At 39.9% G+C, this 25,596-nt stretch overlaps 2 protein-coding genes across 7 annotated transcripts in view; one reads left to right on the plus strand and one right to left on the minus strand.

Annotated features, from left to right (window-relative positions):
* PPP2R2B (protein phosphatase 2 regulatory subunit Bbeta) overlaps positions 1 to 14,073 on the minus strand; it is a 686,797-nt gene extending 672,724 nt beyond the window's left edge. For both annotated transcript variants that reach the window (XM_059917415.1, XM_059917410.1), the window contains exon 1: positions 13,929 to 14,073. The gene's annotated coding sequence lies outside the window, so the exon portion shown is untranslated. The remainder of the gene's footprint in view (positions 1 to 13,928) is intronic.
* STK32A (serine/threonine kinase 32A) overlaps positions 1 to 21,875 on the plus strand; it is a 125,127-nt gene extending 103,252 nt beyond the window's left edge. For 3 of the 5 annotated variants that reach the window (XM_059917417.1, XM_059917420.1, XM_059917419.1), the window contains 6 exons: positions 5,090 to 5,187; positions 10,589 to 10,705; positions 13,108 to 13,233; positions 14,522 to 14,647; positions 20,274 to 20,338; positions 20,736 to 21,875. In XM_059917417.1, coding sequence (XP_059773400.1) covers positions 5,090 to 5,187; positions 10,589 to 10,705; positions 13,108 to 13,233; positions 14,522 to 14,647; positions 20,274 to 20,338; positions 20,736 to 20,829 — 626 coding nt within the window. In that variant the 3' untranslated portion in view covers positions 20,830 to 21,875. Of the gene's footprint in view, positions 1 to 5,089; positions 5,188 to 10,588; positions 10,706 to 13,107; positions 13,234 to 14,521; positions 14,648 to 20,273; positions 20,343 to 20,735 lie in introns of those variants that run through there. The other 2 variants (XM_059917422.1, XM_059917421.1) reach the window with 2 other exon arrangements.
* The last annotated feature ends 3,721 nt before the right edge of the window (positions 21,876 to 25,596 follow it).

A 25,596-nucleotide genomic window follows, 5' to 3' on the forward strand; every position in this document is an offset into this window, starting at 1 on the left:
CAGAAATATGTGCTACAACTTATTTCCCGTGATAAATCCCCATTCAAGGAAATTCTGGTCAAAGGGTATATATGTTAATGCATTTCCCTCCTGAAAGTTTGCGTTGATTTCTCCTCATTTGCTCTGCAAGCATCTGAGGATATTCACTTCCTTGCATCCTCACCAGGGCTGCACTGTCAATATCTTAATCTTCGCAAAAAAGATAAGTGAAAACGGTACCTCATGATGACATTAAAATTGCTTTTATTTTACTTCTTTTGTAAATTGCCTCTTCATGTTCTTTGCCCATTTTCTATTAGAGTGTTAATACATTTTTTTCTATTTCTTACTATGTAAAGAATTCTTGACCTTTATATATAAAGGATATTAAATTCTAATGTATATGTGTTATAAATATAATTTCCTACTTTCTAGTTGCTGTTGTTCTTATAGCATTTTTGACATGAAGAACTATGTTCCTAACATCAAACCCTTAGTCATATTCTTTTGTAGTCTATTTTATTTTTTTATTTTTAAAGGTTATACTCCATTTATAGTTATTATAAAATATTGGCTATATTCCCTGTATTGCATAGTGTATACTTGTAACTTATTTTATACCTAACAGTAGTTTGTACATTTTAATCCCCTACCCTTATACTGCCCCTCCCCCCATATTGCCCCTCCTCTCTTCCCTCCCCCCACTGGTAACCACTAGTTTGTTCTCTATAACTGTGAATCTTCTTCTTTTTCATTATATTCACTAGTTTGTTGTATTTTTAATTTTTAATTTTTTTAAACATCTTTATTGGAGTATAATTGCTTTACAATGGTGTGTTAGTTTCTGCTTTATAACAAAGTGAATCAGTTATACATATACATATGTCCCCATATCTCTTCCCTCTTGCGTCTCCCTCCCTCCCACCCTCCCTATCCCACCCCTCTAGGTGTTCACAAAGCACTGAGCTGATCTCCCTATGCTATGAGGCTACTTCCCACTAGTTATCTATTTTACGTTTGGTAGTGTATATATGTCCATGCCACTCTCTCACTTTGTCCCAGCTTACCCTTCCCCCTCCCTGTGTCCTCAAGTCCATTCTCTAGTAGATCTGCGTCTTTATTCCCATCTTGCCCCTAGGTTCTTCATGACCTTTTTTTTTTTTTTTTTTTAGATTCCATATATATGTGTTAGCATATGGTATTTGTTTTTCTCTTTCTGACTTACTTTGCTCTGTATGACAGACTCTAGGTCCATCCACCTCACTACAAATAACTCAATTTCGTTTCTTTTTATGGCTGAGTAATATTCCATTGTATATATATTGCCACATCTTCTTTATCCATTCATCTGTTGATGGACACCTAGGTTGCTTCCATGTCCTGGCTATTGTAAATAGAGCTGCAATGAACATTTTGGTACATGACTCTTTTTGATGTTGTATTTTTTAGATTCCACATATAAGTGATATTATACAGTATTTGTCTTTCTCTGATTTATTTCACTTAGCATAATACCCTCCAAGTTCATCCATGCTGTTGCAAATGGCAAAATTTCATTCTTTTTTATGGCAGAGTAGTATTCCATGGTATATATCTACCACATCTTCTTTATCCATTCATCTGTTGATGGACACTTAGGTTGCTTCCAGATCTTAAACCATTAGTCTTTTTACTTTATAGTTTCTACCTTTGATGATATTCTTAGCAAGACCTTACCTCTAGATTTTAGACATGGTTACCTATATTCTTATTTTTGTTATAGTTTAATTTTTCTTAATCCAGCTATATATGTGGTAAGATATACAGTAAGGATATGACTTCATCTTTGTTATATTCTTAAATAATTGTTTTGAGACCGTGTATCAAATAAGATCCCAAACATGCTGATTTGAATCATGTTCATCATAAGCTAAGTATTTTTATGTACTAGCATCTATATTCTGTGGCTTTCAAATCAATTATTGTAGCTTTATAATGTGGTTTAACACATGGAATGCAAGTCCCTTTATCCTTTTTCAGAAAACCTTTATTATTCACATATTTTATAGAGGAAATTTAGAATCATTTTTGTAAATTCCATGAATTATTTCTGTTGTACTATATTTATATATCAGTTCTTGGCCCCTTTCTTTATGTCCTGAGCAGAATCTACTGTCCTGTTGCTTTAAAATCTGAAAGCCAAATAATGGAAATCCAAATAGCTAATAAATGTATTAAAACATGGGCAAGCTTATTAGTAATCAGGAGAATGCCAATTTAAACCACAATGGAAGACCATTACATACCCACTAGATTGGAAAAGTCACAAGGTTAGTTAATGTCAAGTGTGGATAAGGAGGTTGAGCAAAGTCTCACCCGTTGCTAGTCAGAGCGTGAATTGGTACAACCACTGTGGTAAATAGTTTGGCGTTATCTAGCATGGGTGAAGATGCACAGCCCATCCCAGAATTACCCCTCCCAGAAATGTAACCTGAAGACGTGTGGACTTAGAGGAGTCTTACATGTGCAGGAACGTTCATGAGAGCATTGTTCAAAATACTCCAAATTGAAAACAATCCAAATGGCTATTAAAAGTAGGAAAGGTAGGTAAATGACAGTGTATTCGTATGGCTTTGAATGTGAACAAACTATGTGCAGCAAATTGGATAAATTTTATACACATAATGTTGAACAAGAAAAGCAAGTCACTGAAGAAAACAAGCCGTAAGATTTAACACACACACACAACACACATACCCATGTTATATATATACACAAATACATATACATATATGTTATACACACATCTGTTATACATACATGTGTCACATACATATGTATATACACAACATATATATAACATATGTATTACTAAAATAGGCAAAACTAAGGTGTTGCTTAGAAATGCATACACAGATAGTAAATCTATGTAGAAAGGCAAGAAGAAAATTACCGACAGAAATTCAGGATAGTGGTTACTTCTATGGTTGTAAACAGGACAGGACCCAGTGGTGGAGTCAAGATTCTATATTGTGCCCTGTGTAAGGTTACATGGCCATTTACTTATAACTGCTTGTTAATTTTTCTTTTATATTTACTTTTCTGAATGTAAGTATGGAAATACTTTAAAAACCAAATGAAATACTCAACGTCTTTTTTGAAGGAAACTTAGTCCCTCTCCACCTCTATTTGTACCGTCTCAGGAGCAAGGAGTCCTCCTGCAGGGTTGATGGAAGCCCTCAGCATCTCCCTGCCCTGGCTTTTCAGCTCTTTGAGGGCTCAAAGAATTACCCATCTGTTATGCTTTTGTATGTTGCCATCATGTTTTTTCTTAGTGTTCTTCCAAAACTCCTCAATGCCTAGCATACTGTGAATATTTGTTGAATGAATGCATGAATATTCAAGTGTCTTCATGCTGGAAAACAGTAAGTAGAAGAGGATTCTACTCGTATAAACTCCAAGGGTGGTCCAAGATGACAGAATACACAGCTTTCATAGAGTGATGTTTATGCTGGTGGGTAATTTCTTAGCACAATTGTCTGTTTATCCCTCAAAGTTCTCTGCAGCTTCTCTGAGATATCTGTCACCTGTCACCTGGAGGGACTACGTCATCTACAGATGACTTGCTGTGAGATACTGATAAGGGAAAGCAGAAGTATAGCCCACTCCATCCGGTCTGTGGGAGCACTGTGGGGTCAGGACCATTATCTCCCAAATTGCATGGGGAGCTGTGACTTGCAGAAAGAATGCAGTGATGCATGAAAGGTGAATCCACCAGGGAATGAAGCTTGCTTAGTTCTGCTACAGCGGGCTTTTATAGTCTGGGTCAACCCTGGACGCTGGGATGTCAACATTCTACCTCTCTGATTGGATGTTGCCCACAGGATTTTACTTGAAATTGAGTGCACCAGGCAGGGCAAACCTGTATGCAGGTCCCACATCACACCAATTTCCTTTGTCCAGAGCCAGCACCTTACTAGCAGAGGCTTGGGTCAAGTGTGCAGCTTTTGGCTAGGTAAAATTCCCATTATTATGGATGTTTGCCTCTCTAGAAGAGTGCCTAGTTTTCTGAGTACTTTCCAGGTGCCAGACACTGTGCTGAGATTTTGGCATGTATTATCTCATTTAGTTTCTCACCTCTGTAGGAACTGCCTTCTCATTGTTCTGATTTTGCTGATGAAGATTCTCAAGCTCAGCCCACTGACTCGTTTAAGGTCACAATAAGTGGTGAAGGCGGTTTTTGAACACAGCCAGCCTGGTTTCAGCTAATGTTTGCAACCAGGGCTTGATTGATTGATTCAGTATTGTTCATTCTTTTAACCAATTTCTGTTGAGTGACACTAAATGCCAGATTCGGTACTGGACAAGCAAACAGAGAAGAGACCTGCCCTTGCTTTGTACTTCATTTTCCCCACTCCATCCCTCAGGAGTTAGGTATATTCTTGGAAGGGTGTGTAGAAGGTAGAAGGTTCTCAGTGTGTTAGAGAACACATAACTAGGGGTCTCCACTGGGGTAAGACTGACTGAGGTTCTGCCTTCCACTGGAGCCAATTCACAGAACTATGGGACAAAGTGTCAATGCCCCACAAGTGATGGAAAACCGTGTCTCTCTCAGAGTGCCCCGCCCTTTCTCCTCTCCCTCACCCCCAGTACAGGCTGCAAATGCTGCCTTTGCCTCTTCCAGATGACTCTGAGATGGAGAGTCAATCCCATGTAGTTGGGAGCCAAATTCTGAACAATGTTTGCAGCAGTAATACAAATTTACGTCCTGATCACAACGCTTCCAAATCAAGACAATGAATGTAACCTCTTCTCAGCCTTCCTGCTTTCAGAGTCAGCCTCACACCTGAGGCCTGATGGGATCCAATTTTTCATAGGTGCGTGTTCTAAGTCAGAGAAGAATTTGTCCATTAAAGGCTGTGTATGCCTGTGTGTGTTGGTGATGAATGAGAAAGACTAGAAAATTAGAAACTTTTGCCTGCAGTGAGCAAGCTAGCAATGGCTGATAAACACCCATAAAAGTGCTTGTACCCTTTTCCCTGGTAATTCGCCTTCGGAGGAACATGTTGGGAAGATAGATTTGTTAATGTCTCAGGGAGTAAAACTGACCTAACTCTTCTGTGTTTTTCAGCACCTGAGATGTTCAACTCCAGAAGAGAAGCAGGTTATTCGTTTGCTGTTGACTGGTGGTCACTGGGAGTGACAGCATATGAGCTGCTGAGAGGCCGGGTACAGTGGAATTACATTTCTCCTTCGTTACTCTTCCAGCAAGTTTCATTTTTACAGTGAAAGGATTTTTTTTTTTTTTTTTTTTTGCCAAAAGTCAAGTAGTTTGTTTCAGAGATGAAAGCAACAAGGCCATGTGATGCTGGTAACAACACTTGGGATTTCTGCCCATAATTAATTCACTCTCCTGCATATGGGGCCAAGCGTGTGAGTTGACATTAAATTATGCAGATAACATTAAATGAATTATAGGGATATTATTAACTCCTGGAGAGGGAAAATCGATACACGTCACTCCGTATCTTATATAAATATATTTGTTTGTTTAAAGAAAATAATTTTGCAGTCATAATCCAGGGCTCTGATTCAGTGTGAATTATTAATATGACACAATTCATGCCCTGTCTTGTTGGATCCCTGTCTTTCATTTGCCTCTTGGGTTCTGGGTTCAGTGGCAAATTAGAGTAGTTTCCTTTTAAAAGAAACATTTCTTTGTTTTTTTTAAATTTTTTTGTTTATTTATGGCTGTGTTGGGTCTTCGTTTCTGTGCGAGGGCTTTCTCTAGTTGTGGCAAGTGGGGGCCACTCTTCATCGCGGTGCGCGGGCCTCTCACCATCGCGGCCTCTCTTGTTGCGGAGCACAGGCTCCAGACGCGCAGGCTCAGTAATTGTGGCTCACGGGCCCAGTTGCTCCGCGGCATGTGGGATCTTCCCAGAACGGGGCTCGAACCCGTGTGCCCTGCATTGGCAGGCAGATTCTCAACCACTGCGCCCCCAGGGAAGCCCCAAGAAACATTTCTTAAACTAAGAAAATGCCTAGGAAGAATTTTGCTAAGAAAAGATTTTTTTCTCCCTCCCATATTGTTGTACCTCGTGGTAGTTCCCTGTGATTTCATGTAACTGACAATGTATTAACACTGTCAGATTCATTTTTCTTTTCCTTTTCTGCTTAGGAAAGGTGAAGCATAGTTACTGTTAGGTTGCCGAATTCATATCTACATATATAAATTCGGGGTTATCAGCTATAGTGACTATGCTACACTTAGATCCTCAGATCTTATTCGGCTCATAACTGAAAGTGTGTACCCTTTTACCTACCTCTCCCTATTTTCCCCACCCTCAACCCCTGGCAACTACTTTTCTACTCTCTGTTTCTATGTGTTTGATTTTATTTTTTTTTAAGATTTCATGTGTAAGTGATACGATGCGGTTATTTGGCTTCTCTGTCTGACTTGTTTCAGTTTGTGTATTGGACTCAAGGTCTGTCCATGTTGTTGCAAATGGCAGGATTTCCTTTTTTCTTATGGCTGAATAATATTCCATTCATATATATTGTACATGAAAATATATATGTTATGTATGATATTCCATTATTCATTTATAATTTATCCACATATAATGAATATTATGTGTAAATATATAATACCATATATAAGTATATATTATAGATAAATATATGTATATATGTATAAATATATAAATAATATTTATATATATAATATATAAATAAATATATATATGTATATCATGTACACACACATCTTCTTTACTCATTCATCTGTTGATGGATATTTATGCTGTTTCTGTGCCTTGGCTATTGTGAATAATGCTGCAATGAACATGGGAATGCAGATTCTTTTTTGTAAAGCACAGATTTAACTTTTCATGTTAAAAAAAAAATGCTGTTGCTCCCTAATGCCTCGTATATTCACACACACACACACACACACACACACACACACACACCCCTTCACCTGCCTTACCCACCCCTCTCCTCCCCGACACTCTTCAGACACCTTAGCTTGGCATTCTTTGCCCTTTAGAACCATGTTAACTTTTCAGATTTTGCTTCAATTTGAATGACCCTGACTCCTCACAAACTCACTTCAGCCTCTTTGGACTCCCTCCTGTCTCGAGGCGTCCCTTGGAGCTCTTTTCCTCTTGTTCCTTTGCCTATAAAGATATTTCCTAAGATAAGCCCTGGTCTTTTTTTAAAAAAAATCACTCTTTGAATAAGTTTGGAAATTGCTAAATTAAGTTTGAGTAAAGTTAAGGATGTGTCTTAATTGTAGAACTTTTCAGAATCCTTATATCTCATGTATATTGATCATTTCTAAGAAAGGACAGACTTAGAAAATTCTCAATTAAGAAGTTAAAAACTCATTTGACCTTCCAATCTCATCTTCTAGAATTAACAGCTTGTATTTACTTCCAAACCTTTTCTGATTTTATAAGGATAATGTTTTCACATACATGTGCATACAGTTATTGTTGTTTCAGTAAAAAGAGAATTATGCTTTAACCTGTCTGTTGAGACTTTCTTTTTCCACTTAAAATAAAATGTAGAACTTTCTACATCAGAACACGTAAATCTATTTTACATTTTAGGATTAAATCCATTTCACAAATGTATCGCCCTTGTAAATGTTTCCAGGTATATCTATTTTTATGGTTTTAATCTCTTCTATATCATCAGACTGTAAATTTATTAAAGGCGAAGCCAGTGTTTTATACAGTTTAGTATTATCCACAATATTTAGCTTTCAACAGGTACATAACAAATGCTTGTTGAAAGTACAGAGGAACAAGTCACTACAAAACAATTCTGACACATTCTCACAAAGAATCACCAAGGAGCCTGCATGTAATTATGTTTCAAAATATAGCTAATCTGAAGAAATGAAATACCAACATTTCATTACAACTGGCAACACAACTAAACCACAGAAGAAGGGTGCTAAACAATCATTTCCTCCACATTTACAAATTGTGATTAACAGAAAAATATATGCTTCAAAGGGAAATGTGCCTGAAACATCCCTGTGGTGTCTGATCTTTTCCTGACCATGGTCCCTTAGCCCTTAAGCTGCTTTGTCATCTCTCTGTGTCCCCGCTCGCATTGCCATTGTAAAGGCAAGGTACACGTCTTCTCTAATTTTGTATTATCCATAGTATTAGCTTACGATAGGGACGTACGTCGTTCTGCACTAATTGTACATCCTTGGCTGCAGCTCTTTTGCTTTTGTACTCCTGAAATAAGACTATAATCACAACACCTCACTTTGTCCCATCTAACATTTTACCTTTTCCACCTTGGTTATTTTTTATATGCTCATTCTTAATTTATATGCTGCCCTATAATTGTCTGCTATATCCTGTCATTGCACACTGTAATTTTTCTTTATAGCATGTATTCCATTGATTTGTGTGTGTGTGCGTACAGTCTCTGTTATTATTTATGGTTTTGCTGAGTAGACTGTAGGCTCTACCACTGTAGAAATCCCATCTGTCCTGTCTTCATTGTATCCCCAGGGCCCAGCAGAGGTGCGGGACATTGTAGGCATTCAATCAATATTTGGTAAATGAATAAATATAAAGCTCTGGTTGTTGATGGCTTAATGTGGCTTTTAAACTTTGGAACTAGAAAAATACATTATTGTATAAGACAAAGGTAATTTGACTGTTTTGAACAAGTCGACAGAGTATGAGGATTTAAATATATGTATATTACGTTCAGTCATATGGCCTAAAGTAAATGAAAAAAACACAACATACTTAAGCCATTTGCTTGTGGCATTTGTCAGTTCCTTTATTAGTTTATCAAAGCACTTTGTGTTCTTAGATGTCTCAAAAGCAGGTTTAGAGACATCAATGAATTAAAGAAGAAAATTAGAAAAAAGAAAAAATATATGTGCACATGCATATAACCCGGGAAACTTGGTGTGCCAACCTGCCCCAGCTCTTAATGGTAAACATGCAGTGAATCACATGTAGTGACCCACAGTGCCCTTGGCTTGCAAACAGTCAATAAACATTGATGACGCTGATAAGGTACCCGGCACTCTTTTTCTGATATTGAGTTACAAGGGTTATTTCCACTGTATCATTACTGAGACAAATGAATTAACTATGGTCCTTTATTCAGTCTTGAGGGAAGAAAATATGCGGCAGGGGTTTTTAAACCTTGCATTAAAAAAATAAAGTTTGGTCAATCTCCCTTTTAGGGAGTCAACCCCTAGCACTTCCTGGTTCCCTGGGTAAGTGCCGTTGACATGCCATGCATAGATTTAAGCCTTCCTTCACACCACCTTTTTTGATGACTCATCTTGCTGTTCATTATTTACATTTATAGCCACCATCCTTTTTACCTTTATGTCAATAATAATATCGCTCCTGTATTATGTCTAATATATGTTAGCCACTCTATTGAGAACTTTACATGTATTATGTCATTTAATTTTCCCAACACTCCCCTAAGGTGGTTCATTTTACAGAAGAAGTAACTTCATCTTACAGATGAAGGAATTGAAACTCAAATTGACTGACCCAGTTTAGCACTCAAATCCTTTTGCCTTCAGAGCTCCAACACTTAATTACATTATGTTACCTTTTAATAATGATTTACAACAAGGAAAAAATTAAACTCCTCCATTTCTCCCAATTTAGTTGGGAGAAATCGGTCCACAGTCATTTATTATCTCGAAAGAGTCAGGCACTTGATAAATGTACATATCCATATTCACTGTCCTGTTGTTGGTTAATCTAATATGAAAATTTTGTTCATTCAACAAACATGCAATGAGCTCTCACTAGGTGCTAGGTCCCATGGGCAAAAATGTGACTATGGTAAAATCTCCAGCTTTAAGTAGCTCACTTCACATAAAGAGAGACAATCCCAGGGTGAATCCTTTATGAAACAGAGAAATCAGTGTAGGTAAAGGCTGCCCTCTAGTGGATATCTGTGAAAATTATAACAAAGCCACCGTTTTGTTTAATTTCTTTTTCCCCCAAGTTAGGACTATAGAAGAATCTGGTTTTCTCAGAGGTAAAAATACTTTTGCCTCATCACAAAATTCTCCACCCCACTCCATAGTACTAGCAGCTCATAGCATTTGGGACTGGGGTTGAAGTCTTCTGGGTAACCTTCTAACCTGAGCTTAGTCATTATGATTCGAACAAGTAAAAAGAGGTGTGTGTATGGTAAAACTCTGAATCTCTTTATAATCAACACTTAAATAACAATTTTTAAAATTTCCATTCACTGAGCACTTGTCCAATGTTTTAGGTAAATACTTACATTAGTTAACCTTACAAAACAGTTCCAAACTGACATCTCAGACGTGGATTTAGCCCACAGAAATGTTTCCTTTGACCCAGAGGGTTACCAACTTTTAAAAATCCCAAGATTTCACAAGAAACTATAGATTTCTGGTATGCTTTTTTAAAAGTAGGAAATCTGGCAACCGTGGACCACATATGCATATGGCAACACAACAATTGGCTGGAGGGCATTAGAAAATGCTATTTAGATTTTACTGGTTGAAAATTTAGCTTGGAAGCATTTGCAAAGCAACACTGTTTCTTTTACCCTTTAAAAATGAAGACTCTTACTTCTCTCCCTTAAGAGACCGTATCATATTCGCTCCAGTACTTCCAGCAAGGAAATTGCACACATGTTTGAGACGGCGCTTGTGACTTACCCTTCTGCCTGGTCACAGGAAATGGTGTCACTTCTTAAAAAGGTAAGAAGGACAAATGCATGACAAAAGGAAGTGATGCTTCCTTCCATGCTCTGGTTTAAAGTTAAAAGTTAAGTTACAATATTGGAGGCAGTCATGATAAATACATTTCCAGAGTGGGTTTTGCAGCTAACAGCTTTCAAATACATGGCTTCATTAATAAGGCGACACACACGTCCTCTTAAATGTCCCAAAGACATCTCAAACTCCATGTGCCAAATGGAGTTCTTGAACTCATTATTTCCTGGACTTTCTCCAGCGTTCCTGCTCTGGCCTCTCCGTCCACCCACTAATATAAGCCAGAACCGGAAATCATTCATCATCCGCATACCCAGTTCATCACCATGTTCACATTTGACCTTTTAAATGTCTTCGGAATCTGTCACTTCTCTCCATCTCCACTACTATCTTCCTAGTCCTACTGCCATCAAGTCTTGCCTTTTCACTGGTTTGCCCCTGTACACTTTTATACACTCCATTCTCTTCTCTGCTGTGCCCCATAGGGATCTGTTCAATGCAAAGTTTATTGCCTTCCCATTGTTCTTAGAATAAAGATCAAAATTATTTGTATGGTGTGAAGGTTCCAACTACCCCTCAAGTCTTATTTTGGACTGTTGCCCCCCTTTTGACTACAAACTGCTTTGAGCTTCTTTTCTCTCCTCTTTGCCCTCCCCCTCCTCAGCCTCATATATCATTCTCTAACCACAGGGCCTTTGCACATGCTAGTCTCACTGCCTAGAACATTGCTCCCATCCCCAGCTCTTCCAGCTCCCTCCTTTAGGTCAGTACTACTAATGCGATTCACTGACTGGTTCAAGCCCATGAATTACTTTCCAACAGGTCCATAACACGTATAGAAATTGAGGGAAGCATTTAAAAACTTTTATAGCAACTGGATACCTCTGATACCTCAAAGCACATGGTCAGTGGACTCATCTCACTGAATAGGGTCCAAGCCTATGCAGTGATGTTGAACTCAAACCACAAGTTGCACACAGTGTGGTGGTCCATACTAGCCATGCACAGTAACACCACATATTGACTTCAGTGGGTTGGAAATTAAACCAAACAAACAAAGAGAAATAACTGGCCCTTCTGCATAGTTTGAGAAACACAGCTTTAGATCTCAGCTCACGTATCACTTCCTCTGGGAGCCTCCCTCTGTTGTCAGATCACACAGCACGAACTTTCCTTCATCATATTTTTCACAGTTTAAAATTATACCTTGCACGTGTGTGACTCTTGGGTTAATGACCACTGTTCTTTAAGCTGCATGAGGGACGGACCACGTCTGACTTGTTCATGGTGTCCTCAGCACTTAACACAGAGTATGACAGGTGGTAGAATTTGCTATTTGAATTAATGAGGTCCACAGTTTTCCTCAGCTTTTCAAGGTGCCTGTGTTCACCAGAAAGATTAAGGACAGCTGTAGTGAGAGCTCAGTCATGGGTAGTGAATAATTACGTGAAAGAAAGAATGGAGGAGCTTAAGAGGATGAGCTCGGCTTTTTTCTGAAGAGAGAAAATTGCCCAGGTTGTAACTGGTCAAGGAAAAGAGCTTTGGGGGCTAAGAATTCAAAACCTATGTCTCTTGTCTATGGGTCCAGTGTTCTGTTTTGGAATAGGGATATTGCCGTTGGTGATGTCAAAGATAAAGAACGGGGGCAGGGGTCATTTTCCATAAGCAAATTTTCCTTAGTTCCAAGACAGCCCTATTATCCCAAAAGTGAACACTGATGACCCAGAGTTGTCACCTCCAGGCCCATTCTCAAGTGGAACTGCTATTTTCCATTTGACCCACAGGATTGAAATGATGTTGCCTCTGGAGTGGTTACAGGGGAAAAAATCTTTAATCCCAGTTCATAAAACCCAGAACTATCACAGCAACCTTAGTTACATCTTATCTGTGTCACCCCAGTATATTTTGATTAGTGGTAAAAAAACTGCTAAATTTTTTAGTGTGAAATAAATTTCATTTGTTAAAACCAATGTACATTTTCCCCGTAAGAAGAACAGACCTTCTCTTGGTCACTTTATATACATGGCTTGATTTAATCGTAGCTAAACCTTTTGAAATAGCTTATTATACCTTTTTTACAGATGGGTAAACTGAGGTTTAGAGAACAAACTTGCCCATCATTACTAAGTTGGGGAATCAGGAATCAAACATAAGTTTGACTCAGTAGGACAAGCTATTTTTACTCACCACATTGCAACTTACAAAAACCAACTTAAAATTCATTCTGACCACTCATCTATATTATTTGTTTATGGGGCTAAGAAAGGAGAGCACTACTTGTTTCCTTCAATCCTATACTTGGAAATATTCATAGGGAATCTGTATGATTTTTTGCACTCCAAGTTTTGACCTTCCTCATGATCTTGGTGTTTGTATTCCATTGGCAGCTACTGGAACCGAATCCAGACCAACGGTTTTCCCATTTGTCCGATATTCAAAACTTCCCATATATGAATGATATGAACTGGGACGCAGTTTTGCAGAAGAGGCTCGTTCCAGGATTTATTCCTAACGTGAGTCAATCTTAATAAACCCATAGTAACTCTCATTCAATGCGCATAACTCTGTGTGCCAGATACGCACATGGTCTCATTAGATAACGAGCCAATGTTGTAAGACAGCCCAGATTTCTATTTTACAGATGAGAAAACTGAGGCACACACAGGGTAGGTTGGCCACCAAAGGTCACACAGCTGAGCTGGGATTCTAATCTAGATCTATGTTGGGCGTTCTAGCTCCTAACCACGTTTTGTGGCTTACTTTTTATGGAAAGAAGTCCTAATCCTACAAACAGTCATTTCTGGGAATCTGCCAATTTAAAAACAAAAAAAAAAAAAGTTTTCTCTGATTCCAAAGATATAGAAATTTGTATCCAAGGAGTTCTGAGTCAAAGGACTGACAGCTGCTGGGGATGGGGTCGGGTATTTATCTTTACCATGCACCCCTCTTCCTCTGGTAGTTCTATGCTGGGAACCATATTCCCAATGACTAATAGCCAAAGCGAAATAATTCCCACTGGCTCTACCCGGCCAAGGTATCTGTGGCCTCCCGCAGTCGGCCGGTAAAAGCCAGACCCAGAAGCTCCGGCCAAGGGGCCAAGTGAGCGCTCTGACTCCTCTCTCTCCCCACAGCCTGATTCTACACATTCAGTTGTCGGCAGATTGGCAGAATAACAAGCTCACGGAGCAGTAGGGGGGTGGGGTCCTACCTGGCCACCCTGCAGGGTCCAGCAGGGGCCGCTTGCACTGTGGGTGATGCATGACGCCGTGGAGATCTAGGCACCCTTCCCGTTGTTTCTGCTCTGCCACGCTCCCCGCAATGAGCCGTCAGCGCTGCCCCGAGAGACCTTCTACCTGGACTTGTCTGACTTAATTGTGAATCTGAATCACCTGGGCAGCTCGTTAAACATGCAATTTCCTGGCCCTGGTGTTCAGAAACATTAATTCTCGAGGTCTGGTTGGGGAAACTGGGAATCAACTCAAGGTGATTCTGATCTACCCTTGAACCCACTTCAAGAAACAGCCCCAAAGTCAAACTTTAGAAAAATATTTATTATAGGATTTCCTTTCTAACTCATGGAAGGCTCCTTGGGAGTTTAGAAAAATAAACAAAATACAAAATTAAAGAACATGAAAAGCAAGGCTGGCAATAAATTATTTCAAACTTCAAGCGGGACTCCCAGCTGGTTATTCTTGGACTGCTCCTGCAGGACGGACGGAGTGTTATTCTCCTTATTCGGTTGGGTCTAGTTTTAGAAAGATACAGGTATCTAAGGAGTGAGTCAACCTGTCTTCCTTGCAGAAAGGCAGGCTGAATTGCGACCCCACCTTTGAGCTCGAGGAAATGATTTTGGAGTCCAAGCCTCTTCACAAGAAAAAGAAGCGCCTGGCCAAGAAGGAGAAGATGAGGAAATGTGATTCCTCTCAGGTAAGCAGTCCCCTCAGACCCAGGGTCATGGGAATCTTCATGGCAGCTGCAATTCGTTGGAGAGCTTCTGGTGGGCGGCCCTCCCACGAGAACTGGCTGCTTCATGAATGTGAGGTGGAGCTGAACACCCCAGCTTCTGAAAGGGCAGCTCTGGGGGGTCCCAGCAGCAACATGTCACATGTGGACTTCCTCCCTAGGTTTCTGCCAATTAACTTGATTCCCTTACTGCCCTCTCCCAGCTCTCAATTCAAACTTTGCAACCTCCTGGGAGAGAATCTAATTGGCCAAGCCTAGGTCAGGTGACCATCCCTAAAATGATGGAAATGGGCTGGTTCTAAAGTACACACATGGCTGTTTTGGGCCACACTCCAAGGAATCACTGGGAACAGCCGACCCTAGACGGGGGTGTCTGTTCTTTGCCAGACGCAGAATCTTGTGATATCAGGGCTAGCAGAAGTGAGGAGTATCTATTCACAGAAAAGACGGTTGAGCACTATTGCTGGAATGCAGGCTGAGTCAAATTAATTTTGTAACTAACTGCATTATCCTCTGTCAGAGTTCGAGGTCAGATTTCAATACAGTAACTTGCAGGGACTCAGTAGGATTTTATACATGTGGTTCTGCATATTATAATGATGGTAAAGTAACAAACATTCATTTTGCCTCTCATGGCCATCCATTCATCCACACAATCATCATCTACCCATCACCCTACCCACTCAACTAATGGTCGTCCATTCTTCCATCCCTGCACCTCTCCATCCCTCCTTCCCTCCATCCGTCCGTTCTTCCATCCCTCCATCCCTTCATTCCTCCATCTCTCCACCCCTCCATCCCTCCCCCCATCCAATTGTTTAGGCTATTTTTATTGAATCCCTATTATCTGCCACATTCTGTGCTCAACACTGGAGAGAGATATAGATGAGATATCATTCCTGCATTCACTGACATCCCTGTTCTCAAAGATTGCATAGTCTTGTGGTGAAAATAACTCTGCAAACAAATAAGTATCCTCAATGTCCCTAATTTCGCTAGTCCTCAGGGGCTACTATACCCTTTAATGGTCAGTGAACCAAAGTCCACATCCTGTTTGTTCACAGAACTGGCCTCTTACCAGATTCCCACCCTTAAGTGTTTTCTAGGGTCCTCCAAGGAATGCTTAGCTATGCCACAAACCCATCTTGCTGCTTGCTTTTTACTTCACCCATCTTCCTCCTAATGATCTGTTCTTCTTCATATCATAACCAACCAGCTTCTCCAGGCCAGCTCCTTCCTTTGCACCTAGGAAGCTTGCCTATGCAGGCTCCTCTGTTAACAGACCCCCAAATGTAGCCAAGTACAAGACATCATCTTAATTACAAGTTTTCTAAAGTTTTAGACATGACAGCAATCTGTGAGTAACTTTTGCCGTGCCTTCCATGTTCTATGTGATCTGTCTACCTCCCCTGCCCGGACCCTTGTACTATGCCATTCTTGACCTTAAGGTATTTCTTCTTTCTTAATGTAGATATCTACAGCTATAAAGTTCCCTCTGAGCACTGCCTTTCTCTGCATCTCTTAAGTTTTGGCATGTTGTATTTTTGTTTTCATTCACCTCAAAATATTTCCTAATTCTTCTTGTGAGTTATTTTTTGACACATCAGTTGCTTAAGAATGTGCTGTTTAATTTCCACACGTTTGTGAATTTTCCAGTTTTTCTTCTGTTTTTGATTTCTAGCTTCAGTCATTGTGGTCGGAGAAAATATTTTGTATGATTTTAATCTTTTTAAATTTATTGAGACCTGTTTTGTGGCCTAACATATGGTTTCCTTCCATGGTTTCCTTTGACTATTTGAGCATACCTTAAATAGTTGTTTTAGGGTCTCTGTCTAGTAAGTCCAATGTTTGGGCTTCCTCAGGGATGATTTATGTCAGTTTATTTGGTTTCTTTGAATGGGCCATACTTTCTTGTTTCTTTGTACACCTTGTGGTATTTTTGTTGAAAACTTGCAAGTTGACTATTACAATCCAGTAACTCCAGAAATCAGATTCTCCCCTTCCTTCTCTAGGGTTTGCTGTTTTTTGATTGTTGAAGGCTGTACTTGCATTTTTGAGTGACTTTTACAAACTATTCTGCAAAAAGACTATTCCTCGTCATGCACCACCACTGCTGTCTCTGTTATGTTAGCTTGTGTTCAGATAATATTTTGATAGAGATTTCCTTAAACACCAGGACCATTTTTCAGTTGCTTTTTTCTTGATTCAGTGTTTGTCTGGTTGCTATAAACCTTTGCTTGCTTTCCAGAGTTCTGGCAGTGTTGGCCCTAACAGTTTCTGTTTGTTTTTCTTATGTTTCTGTTGAGGGTTGGGGGTTTGGAGCTGCCTGTGCCATCATTTTGCTCTAGTTTCTCCTAATCTTATAGCCTCCATTTCAAAATAAAAAGGATTTTGTTTCAAAACAAAGAGTAGCCTTCCCTCAAAGAAGAATCAGAAAGATGGTGAATCTCCAAGTAGCACTTTATCTCTATTCAAGGATTTTAAAATGTGAGAGTCAATCTTAGCAGCTCTCTACATTATCATCATGCTTGTTTATTCATTCAGCTGAATCTGGGGTTGTGGCCTGGGCATCAGGATTTTTTAAGTTCTTCAGGTGATTCAGGTATGCAGTGACTGTTACCATCTACAGCTGTAGAAGGCAGGCTGTGATTAAATAAAGTAAAAGCACTAAAGTTTTCCTTTTCCCCCTGTGTCTCAGTTTCCTCATTTATAAAATGGAGTCAGTATTGCTACCTACTTCATAGACTGTTCTGAGTCAATTAGTACATGTCTGCCAAAATGCTAGCCGTTGTTAAGGAAGATGTGGTACATATACACAATGGAATATTGCTCAGCCATAAAAAAGAATGAAATAATGCCATTTGCAGCAACATGGATGGACCTAGAGATTATCATACTAAGTAAAGTAAGTCAGAAAGAGAAAGACATACTATATGATACCACTTATATGTGGAATCTAAAATATGACACAAATGAACTTATCTACAAAACAGAAACAGACTCACAGAGAACAGACCTGTGGCTGCTAAGGGGGAGAGGGAGTGGGGGAGGGATGGATTGGGAGTTTGGGATTGACATATACACACTACTATATCTAAAATAGATAACTAATAAGGACCTACTGTATAACACACGGAACTCTGCTCAATATTCTTTAATAACCTACGTGGGAAAAGAATTTGAAAGAGAATAGCTGTATGTATAACTGAATCACTTTACTGTACACCCGAAACTAACACAACATTGTAAATCAACTATAGTCCAATATAAAATAAAAATTAAAAAACCAACAAAAACAAAAAAAATTAAAGTGCTAACCCTAAAAAAAAAAAAAAAAAGTTAGCCATTTTTTATGTTTTACTTTTCCACTCGACTTCCTGACTTCTAACTTCATTCTTCTCCATGACTCTGGTTCATGCTCAGGGTAGATGCCTCTGTTGTTTCTTTGCATCCAGGATGTTCTCCACTGACCCTCTCTGCTCATCAGCCCCTTTAAAGTAAAGAACCAAAAAGACTGACACACACCCAGTCTGCCTGCTATGGAAGCAAATGACCTAAGTCCTCTTTTTCTGCCTCCTGAGATTTCCACCTGCTCTAAACCCTTCAGATATTTCTGATGCCATCTCTACTTACACCACTCTAATCTCTGTTTGCTCTGTCATCCCTGAGAAGCACATTCTAAGATTTTTAACCAGTAGTTCTCTTCTCAATCACATAAGACTCATTCGTTCCTCCATTCTGTTTGCTCCCCACTCCTTTCCCTCATACTCTCATTCTGGCTACTCCTGTTGACTTGTCCATGTAGCTGCACTTCTTAAACTTTTCCAACTAAAGCAGAGGAAAAAGAACATGTGGCACATGAGCCCTTAGGGCCAGGGTGGGACTCATAGGGTCTGCAGTGCCACATCACAAACTCATCTCTGAGTGTGCATTTTACATCTTTGTTTAAATAAAACAGTTATATGACAGAGAAAAGAACTTGAGTGAATTTCTGCATTTTATTGATTATAATCTTGATTTTTAATGTTAAAATATTTTAAAATGTTAATATTTTAAATATCTTCATGTTAAATTTTATATAACATTTTGTATGTTTATGTATTTATATGTTTATATTATACATATATTTTATGTCTATTATATAAATACATACATAATATGTACATATAGAAACACGTATATGTATAAAATACAAACATATATAAAACATAAAACATAAACATGTTTATATAAACATATAAAGTATTATATAAATGTGTTAAGACATTATGTAATATTTTATATATTTATATATTTTTATGTAATATTTTTAATGTTAAAAATATTTGTTCTACCATCTTGGGGTAAAGCTACTGCTCCAAGGAGCTCTATCAGATCATGTTTATCCCATAGCTTCATGTCCCCTATTACTGATACTGGAAACCCTCAGGGTTACAGGTACCCCAACTTAAGAGTGAGGTGTAGCAGAATCTCTTTTCTCTCCTTTGTTTTGCTTCCCCCCACCCCTTCTCTGAAAATTTCCTCTCCTTTTTATAGTTTACTCTCCCAGCACTTAAATATTTGTTCAGGAAAGGTTAAAAAAAAAAAAAAAAACTCTCTGGTACTTGAAGACTTAGTATTTTCTAATTCCTAGATTTAAAACCAAAATGAATGAATGATATTTTTTCCTTCGAGAAGAATATTTGTCATCAGAAGTAATTTGGAAGTATTTTGTTACAGACTTTTAAAACATTTGATCTGGGGCTGACACTATCCTGGGCCTGATGATGGTCATTTCTTTGAGGTTAAATTTTCTCATTATGTTGGAAAAGTCATCTAGAGATATTGACAGCCAGACAGTGAAGCAGCAAAGCAAATGCTTTGTGAATCTGTGAGAAAGTCACAAATGAAGAAGGCTGCTCACCACAACTGAAGTATAGTTAATCAGCCCCAGTGCAGTTGAGGGGAACAGTCAATTGGGAAACGCCTAGGAGACTAAAGCCTTTTTTCTCTACAAAGAAAAATGGGGGCACAGAGGGACTTTTGTACCTGGGAAGGCCCCCCAAGGGTCCTGCTCAGTTTCAGTCTCCCCTTCTCTTTGATCCTGAGGGCGACAGGGGCAGGACAGAAAAGGGAATAAAGTTTTGGACAGAGAGATTAATCATAAACTTGGCAGGGGAACTCAGTTTTAGGGGGACTTGGTTTCAGAACCTCCAAACCTTTTACATGAGGGCCAGGAGATGAGAAGCAAATAGGTGACCAGCTTAATAAACCCTTGTGCCCATCTGCCTTGAAGCCGTGGTTTCTTGGGCTAAATGGCTGAAAGACATCAAGCTCATAAACCATAACCCAGGTCTTCCTTGCTGCCTCATTGTGGGGAGCAGAGAGCTGATGTATTTTTTCCTGTTTCTTTCCTATATGCTCCTCTATTAATCTGGTTGTGGTCTCAATCCTGCTACAAACTCTCAGATAGCATCTGTTTTGAGGACACATTGGTCCTCATCAATTTGGGCCACTCAGTTAACAGACACTCAGTAGGTTATTGGCTACTTGAGGATCTTCATTGGTCTGCTAACTATACCTCTATTTTTTTTCAACGTTCACCTGGAAGATGTGCCTTCTTCAAGAGCACCTTGAATCTGTCCAAAAGGAGTTCATAATTTTCAACAGAGAGAAGTAAGTAACCCCTGGAAGAATAGCAGCTCAGCGAATGATGGAGTGTTTCAGCCAGATTCAACTTGCAAAGACTTAATATAGTTTTAAACATTTTTTTCTTTCTGATTACAAAAATGATGCATATCCATGATAGAAAATCTGGAAAATTCAGAAACTTTTATCTCTTGTAAGAGATTTCAAAAATTGTAATAGGTAAATTAGCTTAGTGTCAGGTTTCTGTTGATGGGAAGGGCAGAAGAATGGGGACATCAACACTTAAAATCAATGATGTTTTTAAGAGTTACCCTGGCTCACGCCTCTTTATAAATTGTTGGGCTTAATGCTATCATTTCAAAAGCTTAAATCTTTTCTTTTTCACTTCAATGAATAAACCCACTTAATTTTTTTTCCTTTTAAGAGTCAAAAAGGACTTTAATAAAAGACAAGCCAATCAAGCCTTGGAACAAACCAAAGACCCACAAGAAGAGGATGGCCAGAATAACAACCTCTGAAGTTCTCAACATCTTCTTCTTGGGACATTTCCACGTCAGGAAGAGCTGACAGAAATTCTCACCTCTCCACACCTCACACACCTTAGAAAATGTGACTGAATACCTTTGGAGGGAGGCAGCATGACCCAGGGAAGAGTCCCCAGGCTCCTGGGAACTAGATTCACCACCTTGTGACCTTGAGCAAGTTACTTACCCCCTTTCTCTGCTTCAGTTTTTTCATCTAAAACGAGAACGTAATACCAGATGAGCCTTATGCTGCCTTTTTACTGCCACCATTCTCCATTCTGTTATTCTAAACAGCCTCTATTTTTATTTTAAAAGGAATATTTGGACGCAGATTTATCTTTCCACTCCTAATTACACTGTGACAAATGGACATAGGTGGGTGATGGAGTGAATCTCTTCAGAGTTAGAAAACTTCATGAATTGGTCAGAATCCCCAAATCCGACTGAATAGGAGTAAGGAATTCATTCAGGAAGAAATGAGTGGGACCAGATTATAAGTAACACAGATTGATGAGGGCCTTCCAGTGGTGTGCTGAAGTCAGAACACCGTACCAGCTTGTATCAATTGTAAGAGCCACTATGCGCATCTGTCCCAGCACCCCGTACAGTGATGTCAAGTTAAGAGTTGAAACTGGTGATGGTGGAAGTATTTACATCATGGAAATTGGCAGGTGCTACAAATCAGAGCTTTCCACCCTTTCCGGCCCCCACCGCCCACCCGGCCCTGGGAAGCCAGTTGTGAAATATTAGCACACCACTGGCCTTCTTCTAGAAACATGTTCCTTGAGAGCTAATTGTCCTCTTAAGACTATCAGAGACCTGTGTCCGGAAAGCATCAGAAAAGAACATTGTCACATTGAAAGCACCTCCACCTTGTAGTACACTGAAGTTGTATCTTATATGGGAGTTATAGTCTGTTAGAATGTGAGGTGAATTTGGAAGAGAGTAAAATTTACCCTTGAAAAATTCCTTTAATATACACGACATATGATGAGTATCTTTTCTTAGAGAAGCCCAATATCATGAGACCCTTCACTAATGAAACGAGTCATCTTTTTTGTTCTTTTTTTTTTTGGTCTCACTTTTGGCTAATAAAAGATGCACTAAAATGTTGAACAGATTATACATGCCTTTATAAACTAGAATCACGTGCTTAGAACTGTGGGGTGCCCACACATCTGAGAGGTCTAAGACTGACTAAGGGAACAGCAATACTTACTTGTGCTTACTGCAAGAATGGTGGGCAGAATCCCCTATTTAAAATAGTATTGATATTTTACTTTTTCTTTATATCGTATTTATTTATTTGCCAAACACAAAGTTTAATTCACCTAAGTTACGATGTAACTCTACTCTCCTGATACACAGAAGATCTTTGCAGAAGAACTATTTCTGGCAACTCACAGATGCTGCTGGGTAGAGTCAAGAATAAACAGGGTTGGTGGGGGATTGCTTTAACTGTTGGCCACTCAGATCACCTAAACCTTGTCCTTACTTTGGGACACTATGGGCCTCAGCAGGGTGGCAGTAAGCTGGCAACAGGGGAGACCAGACAGGTGGAAATGGGCAGAAGTAACAGAGACTGCCGCAAGCTACATAGGACTTTTCCAGAAGGGAGGTCACACTGGGGCAACTAGACATGGGCAGAAAGCCAGTGCTGAACTTTAACTCAGCATTGATGGTTTTCTCCCCACTGAGCTAATAGGCCCAAAATTTCTGGCCTTGAAAAGCTGTGAAATAGTGTCTCTCTACCTTAAGAGTAACCATATTTTTGTTAAGAATTTAAAGCCAGCTCTTGTGTTCTGTTTGTTTGATTCCTTTTCTCTACATTTCCCCCACATTATTTGCCTGTGCTATTTTTTCTCCAAACACTATAAACTCTGGCTCAATTTCCCAAGGAGGGGGAATGCGTTGACAAGAGCTATAAGGAGGTGACCAGATTCTGCTCCTGGTTGGTAACCAGGAGTGTCAGGGGCCACTTGCATGTTTACCAATTTCTTTCATTTGTTTCAATTCAAGCCTTGATGTGCTGTCGACTCATCTCTCCAGTTACCTGATTCTTTTTTTTTTTTTTTTTTAATTTATTTATTTATTTATTTTTGGCTGTGTTGGGTCTTCGTTTCTGTGCGAGGGCTTTCTCCAGTTGCGGCGAGCGGGGGCCACTCTTCATCGCGGTGCGCGGGCCTCTCACTGTCGCGGCCTCTCTCGTTGTGGAGCACAGGCTCCAGGCGCGCAGGCTCAGCAGTTGTGGCTCACGGGCCCAGTCGCTCCGCGGCACGTGGGATCTTCCCGGACCAGGGCTCGAACCCGTGTCCCCTGCATTAGCAGGCAGATTCTCAACCACTGCGCCACCAGGGAAGCCCCCTGTTACCTGATTCTTTCTCTTGCTCTGACCTTATATATATCATCCCAAAGGAGAGACTTTGGGAAACACTTACCCAAGTGCAATGGGATTGGTAGGGTCTCCATTGGGATGGGGGTTAATCATTTGTGCCATTTCACATCTATACAGTTTATAATGGGATAGGAACCCAATACAACCTCTGTAGGTTGAATCCCTAGTTTTTACTTCCAATGACCTGATTCCATGCCTACAGCACCCTTACGGGCTGTCAAGAACCATGGATGCACTGACTAGAGAGGTAAGATGGATTTCCAGTCCTAATCAGGTTACAGACCCACCATGTAATATTTCAAATTAGAAAAGAAAAAGCATTGCATCCATCAGTACAGAATGGTTGATTTTAAGCACCTCCCACCACTGGACATTTTGAGTGTTAGCACAAAAATGTTTTCCAAAAAATAGAAGAATTCTTAAATCCTTACCATGATTGCTAGTTGTTGAAATCAGATCCTTTGGTTTTATTCCATAACTTGGGCTAAAATTTACTACCCTACATATCTCATCTAGGTTTGTGACAACGAAGGCTCAGGGGCTAAGCATTTTAGAAAACAGGGTGACTCTTAATTCCTTTTGTCCAGCGTTTCTGGCATCTTTTCCTCCTCACAGCTTCCTCCCTTACCTGTGTGGAACATCTGAAAAGTGAGCAGGTTTGGAAGACCAGGAGCATCCTGGTTCTAACCCTCTGGCACTGTAGCAGGGTCACCCACCCCTGTGCATCCACGGGGACCGCTAGTGGATGGGTGGGGCGGCCCTGTGACCCTGGCCATGACCCGGACTCCATGGAAGAAAAGGCTTTGCTAATGGCTCACACCCCCAAAGGCAGCACTGGTTTTGGCTGAGGGCATTGCTAGGGCAGGAATGAATCTCAAGCCACACAGAGCATTGCTCCATTAATTAGGGTAACTTGATTTATTAGGGTTAGGCTGCTTCAGATAGTAAAGTTTTAACCAGAAAAAAGTAAACTTCATATCATAATAGCTTTTCTAGACTGGATGGATGAATAAATAACTAGGGAGAAAGAGTGGGTCATATAGCTAGCAGGGGCCAGTGTTGCTGCTTTTGGCTGACACAGTAATGCTAAGGCTTTAATTCTTCAAGGGCTGAATGAAAAGGCATGAAAAGCAGTGAACTGTTTCAGTATCCAGTTGTCCCTGCATTCTGTCGACACAAATTCCTGTTTCCTAGAAACTGTGCCTGTGATTACCGTTTCTTACAATCTCAGTGTGTCTGATATTTAACACTGATGTTAAAAATCCAAACACAGTTCACAAACTGTGCTGTTGTGAACAGGTAGCCCTTGGATGGGAAATCTGTGCTTCTGTTGAGCTGTAGCATATGTACTGTCAGTGTGCCTGTGTGTATTAAAATGTCTTCTGTACACCATAAGCCACTGTTCCTTCTTTGTCAGCCGTGTGTGTGTGTGTGTGTGTGTGTGTGTGTGTGTGTAATCGTTTCCCCTAGGGGTAGGGTCAAAGTCACCTGTTCTTATTTTCATTTCCTGCTGTGAGGAATGTCCTTTACCAGAGACAAGCTGGTGTTAGAGATGATGTTCTAGAACTATGGAATATTAGAGATGATGTTCTAGAACTATGGAATGTTAGAGATGGTGTTCTAGAACTATGAAATGTTAGAGATGGTGTTCTAGAACTATGAAATGTTAGAGATAATGTTCTAGAACTATGGAATATTAGAGGTGGTGTTCTAGAACGATGGAATGTTAGAGATGATGTTCTAGAACGATGAAATGTTAGAGATGATGTTCTAGAACGATGGAATATTAGAGATGATGTTCTAGAACTATGGAACGTTAGAGATGATGTTCTAGAACTATGAAATGTTAGAGATGATGTTCTAGAACTATGTAATGTTAGAGATGATGTTCTAGAACTATGAAATGCAGCACAATCTAGCTGCTCCATATGTGTAGAAACTGAAAACCTGACTCCTCCAGTATTCACACCTAAGGAAGCACAGCCCAGAATTCTGGATTTTGCCTTTCACTATGACCTTAAGGCCATGGAGAGTCCCTGCACCTCTTTTTTTCAGCACTCTGCCTTCTTACCCCTCCACATCTTTGTCCTGTTCCGCATACCCAAGCAGCAGGTGGATGGTCCAAGGCCCATATCCCCGGACAGGAAGGTTAACAGACAGCTCTGAACTCTTGCAGCCAGAAGCAACTTCTGCCTCAGGGGAGAATCAAGGGGCCTTCCAGTCACCTCTCAGACCCACAACAGCTTAGCAGCCACAGGCTAGCTGGTTCCCGGGATAGGTTCTCGTAAGTCTTGTGGGCTCTGAAGTCCTGCATGCAGAGTACTCTGTTGTCCAGGTCATGGGAAGTGTCCTATCTTGTTCTCAGC

Source organism: Balaenoptera ricei, chromosome 3 (genome assembly GCF_028023285.1).
Source record: "Balaenoptera ricei isolate mBalRic1 chromosome 3, mBalRic1.hap2, whole genome shotgun sequence".
Lineage (NCBI taxonomy): Eukaryota > Metazoa > Chordata > Mammalia > Artiodactyla > Balaenopteridae > Balaenoptera > Balaenoptera ricei.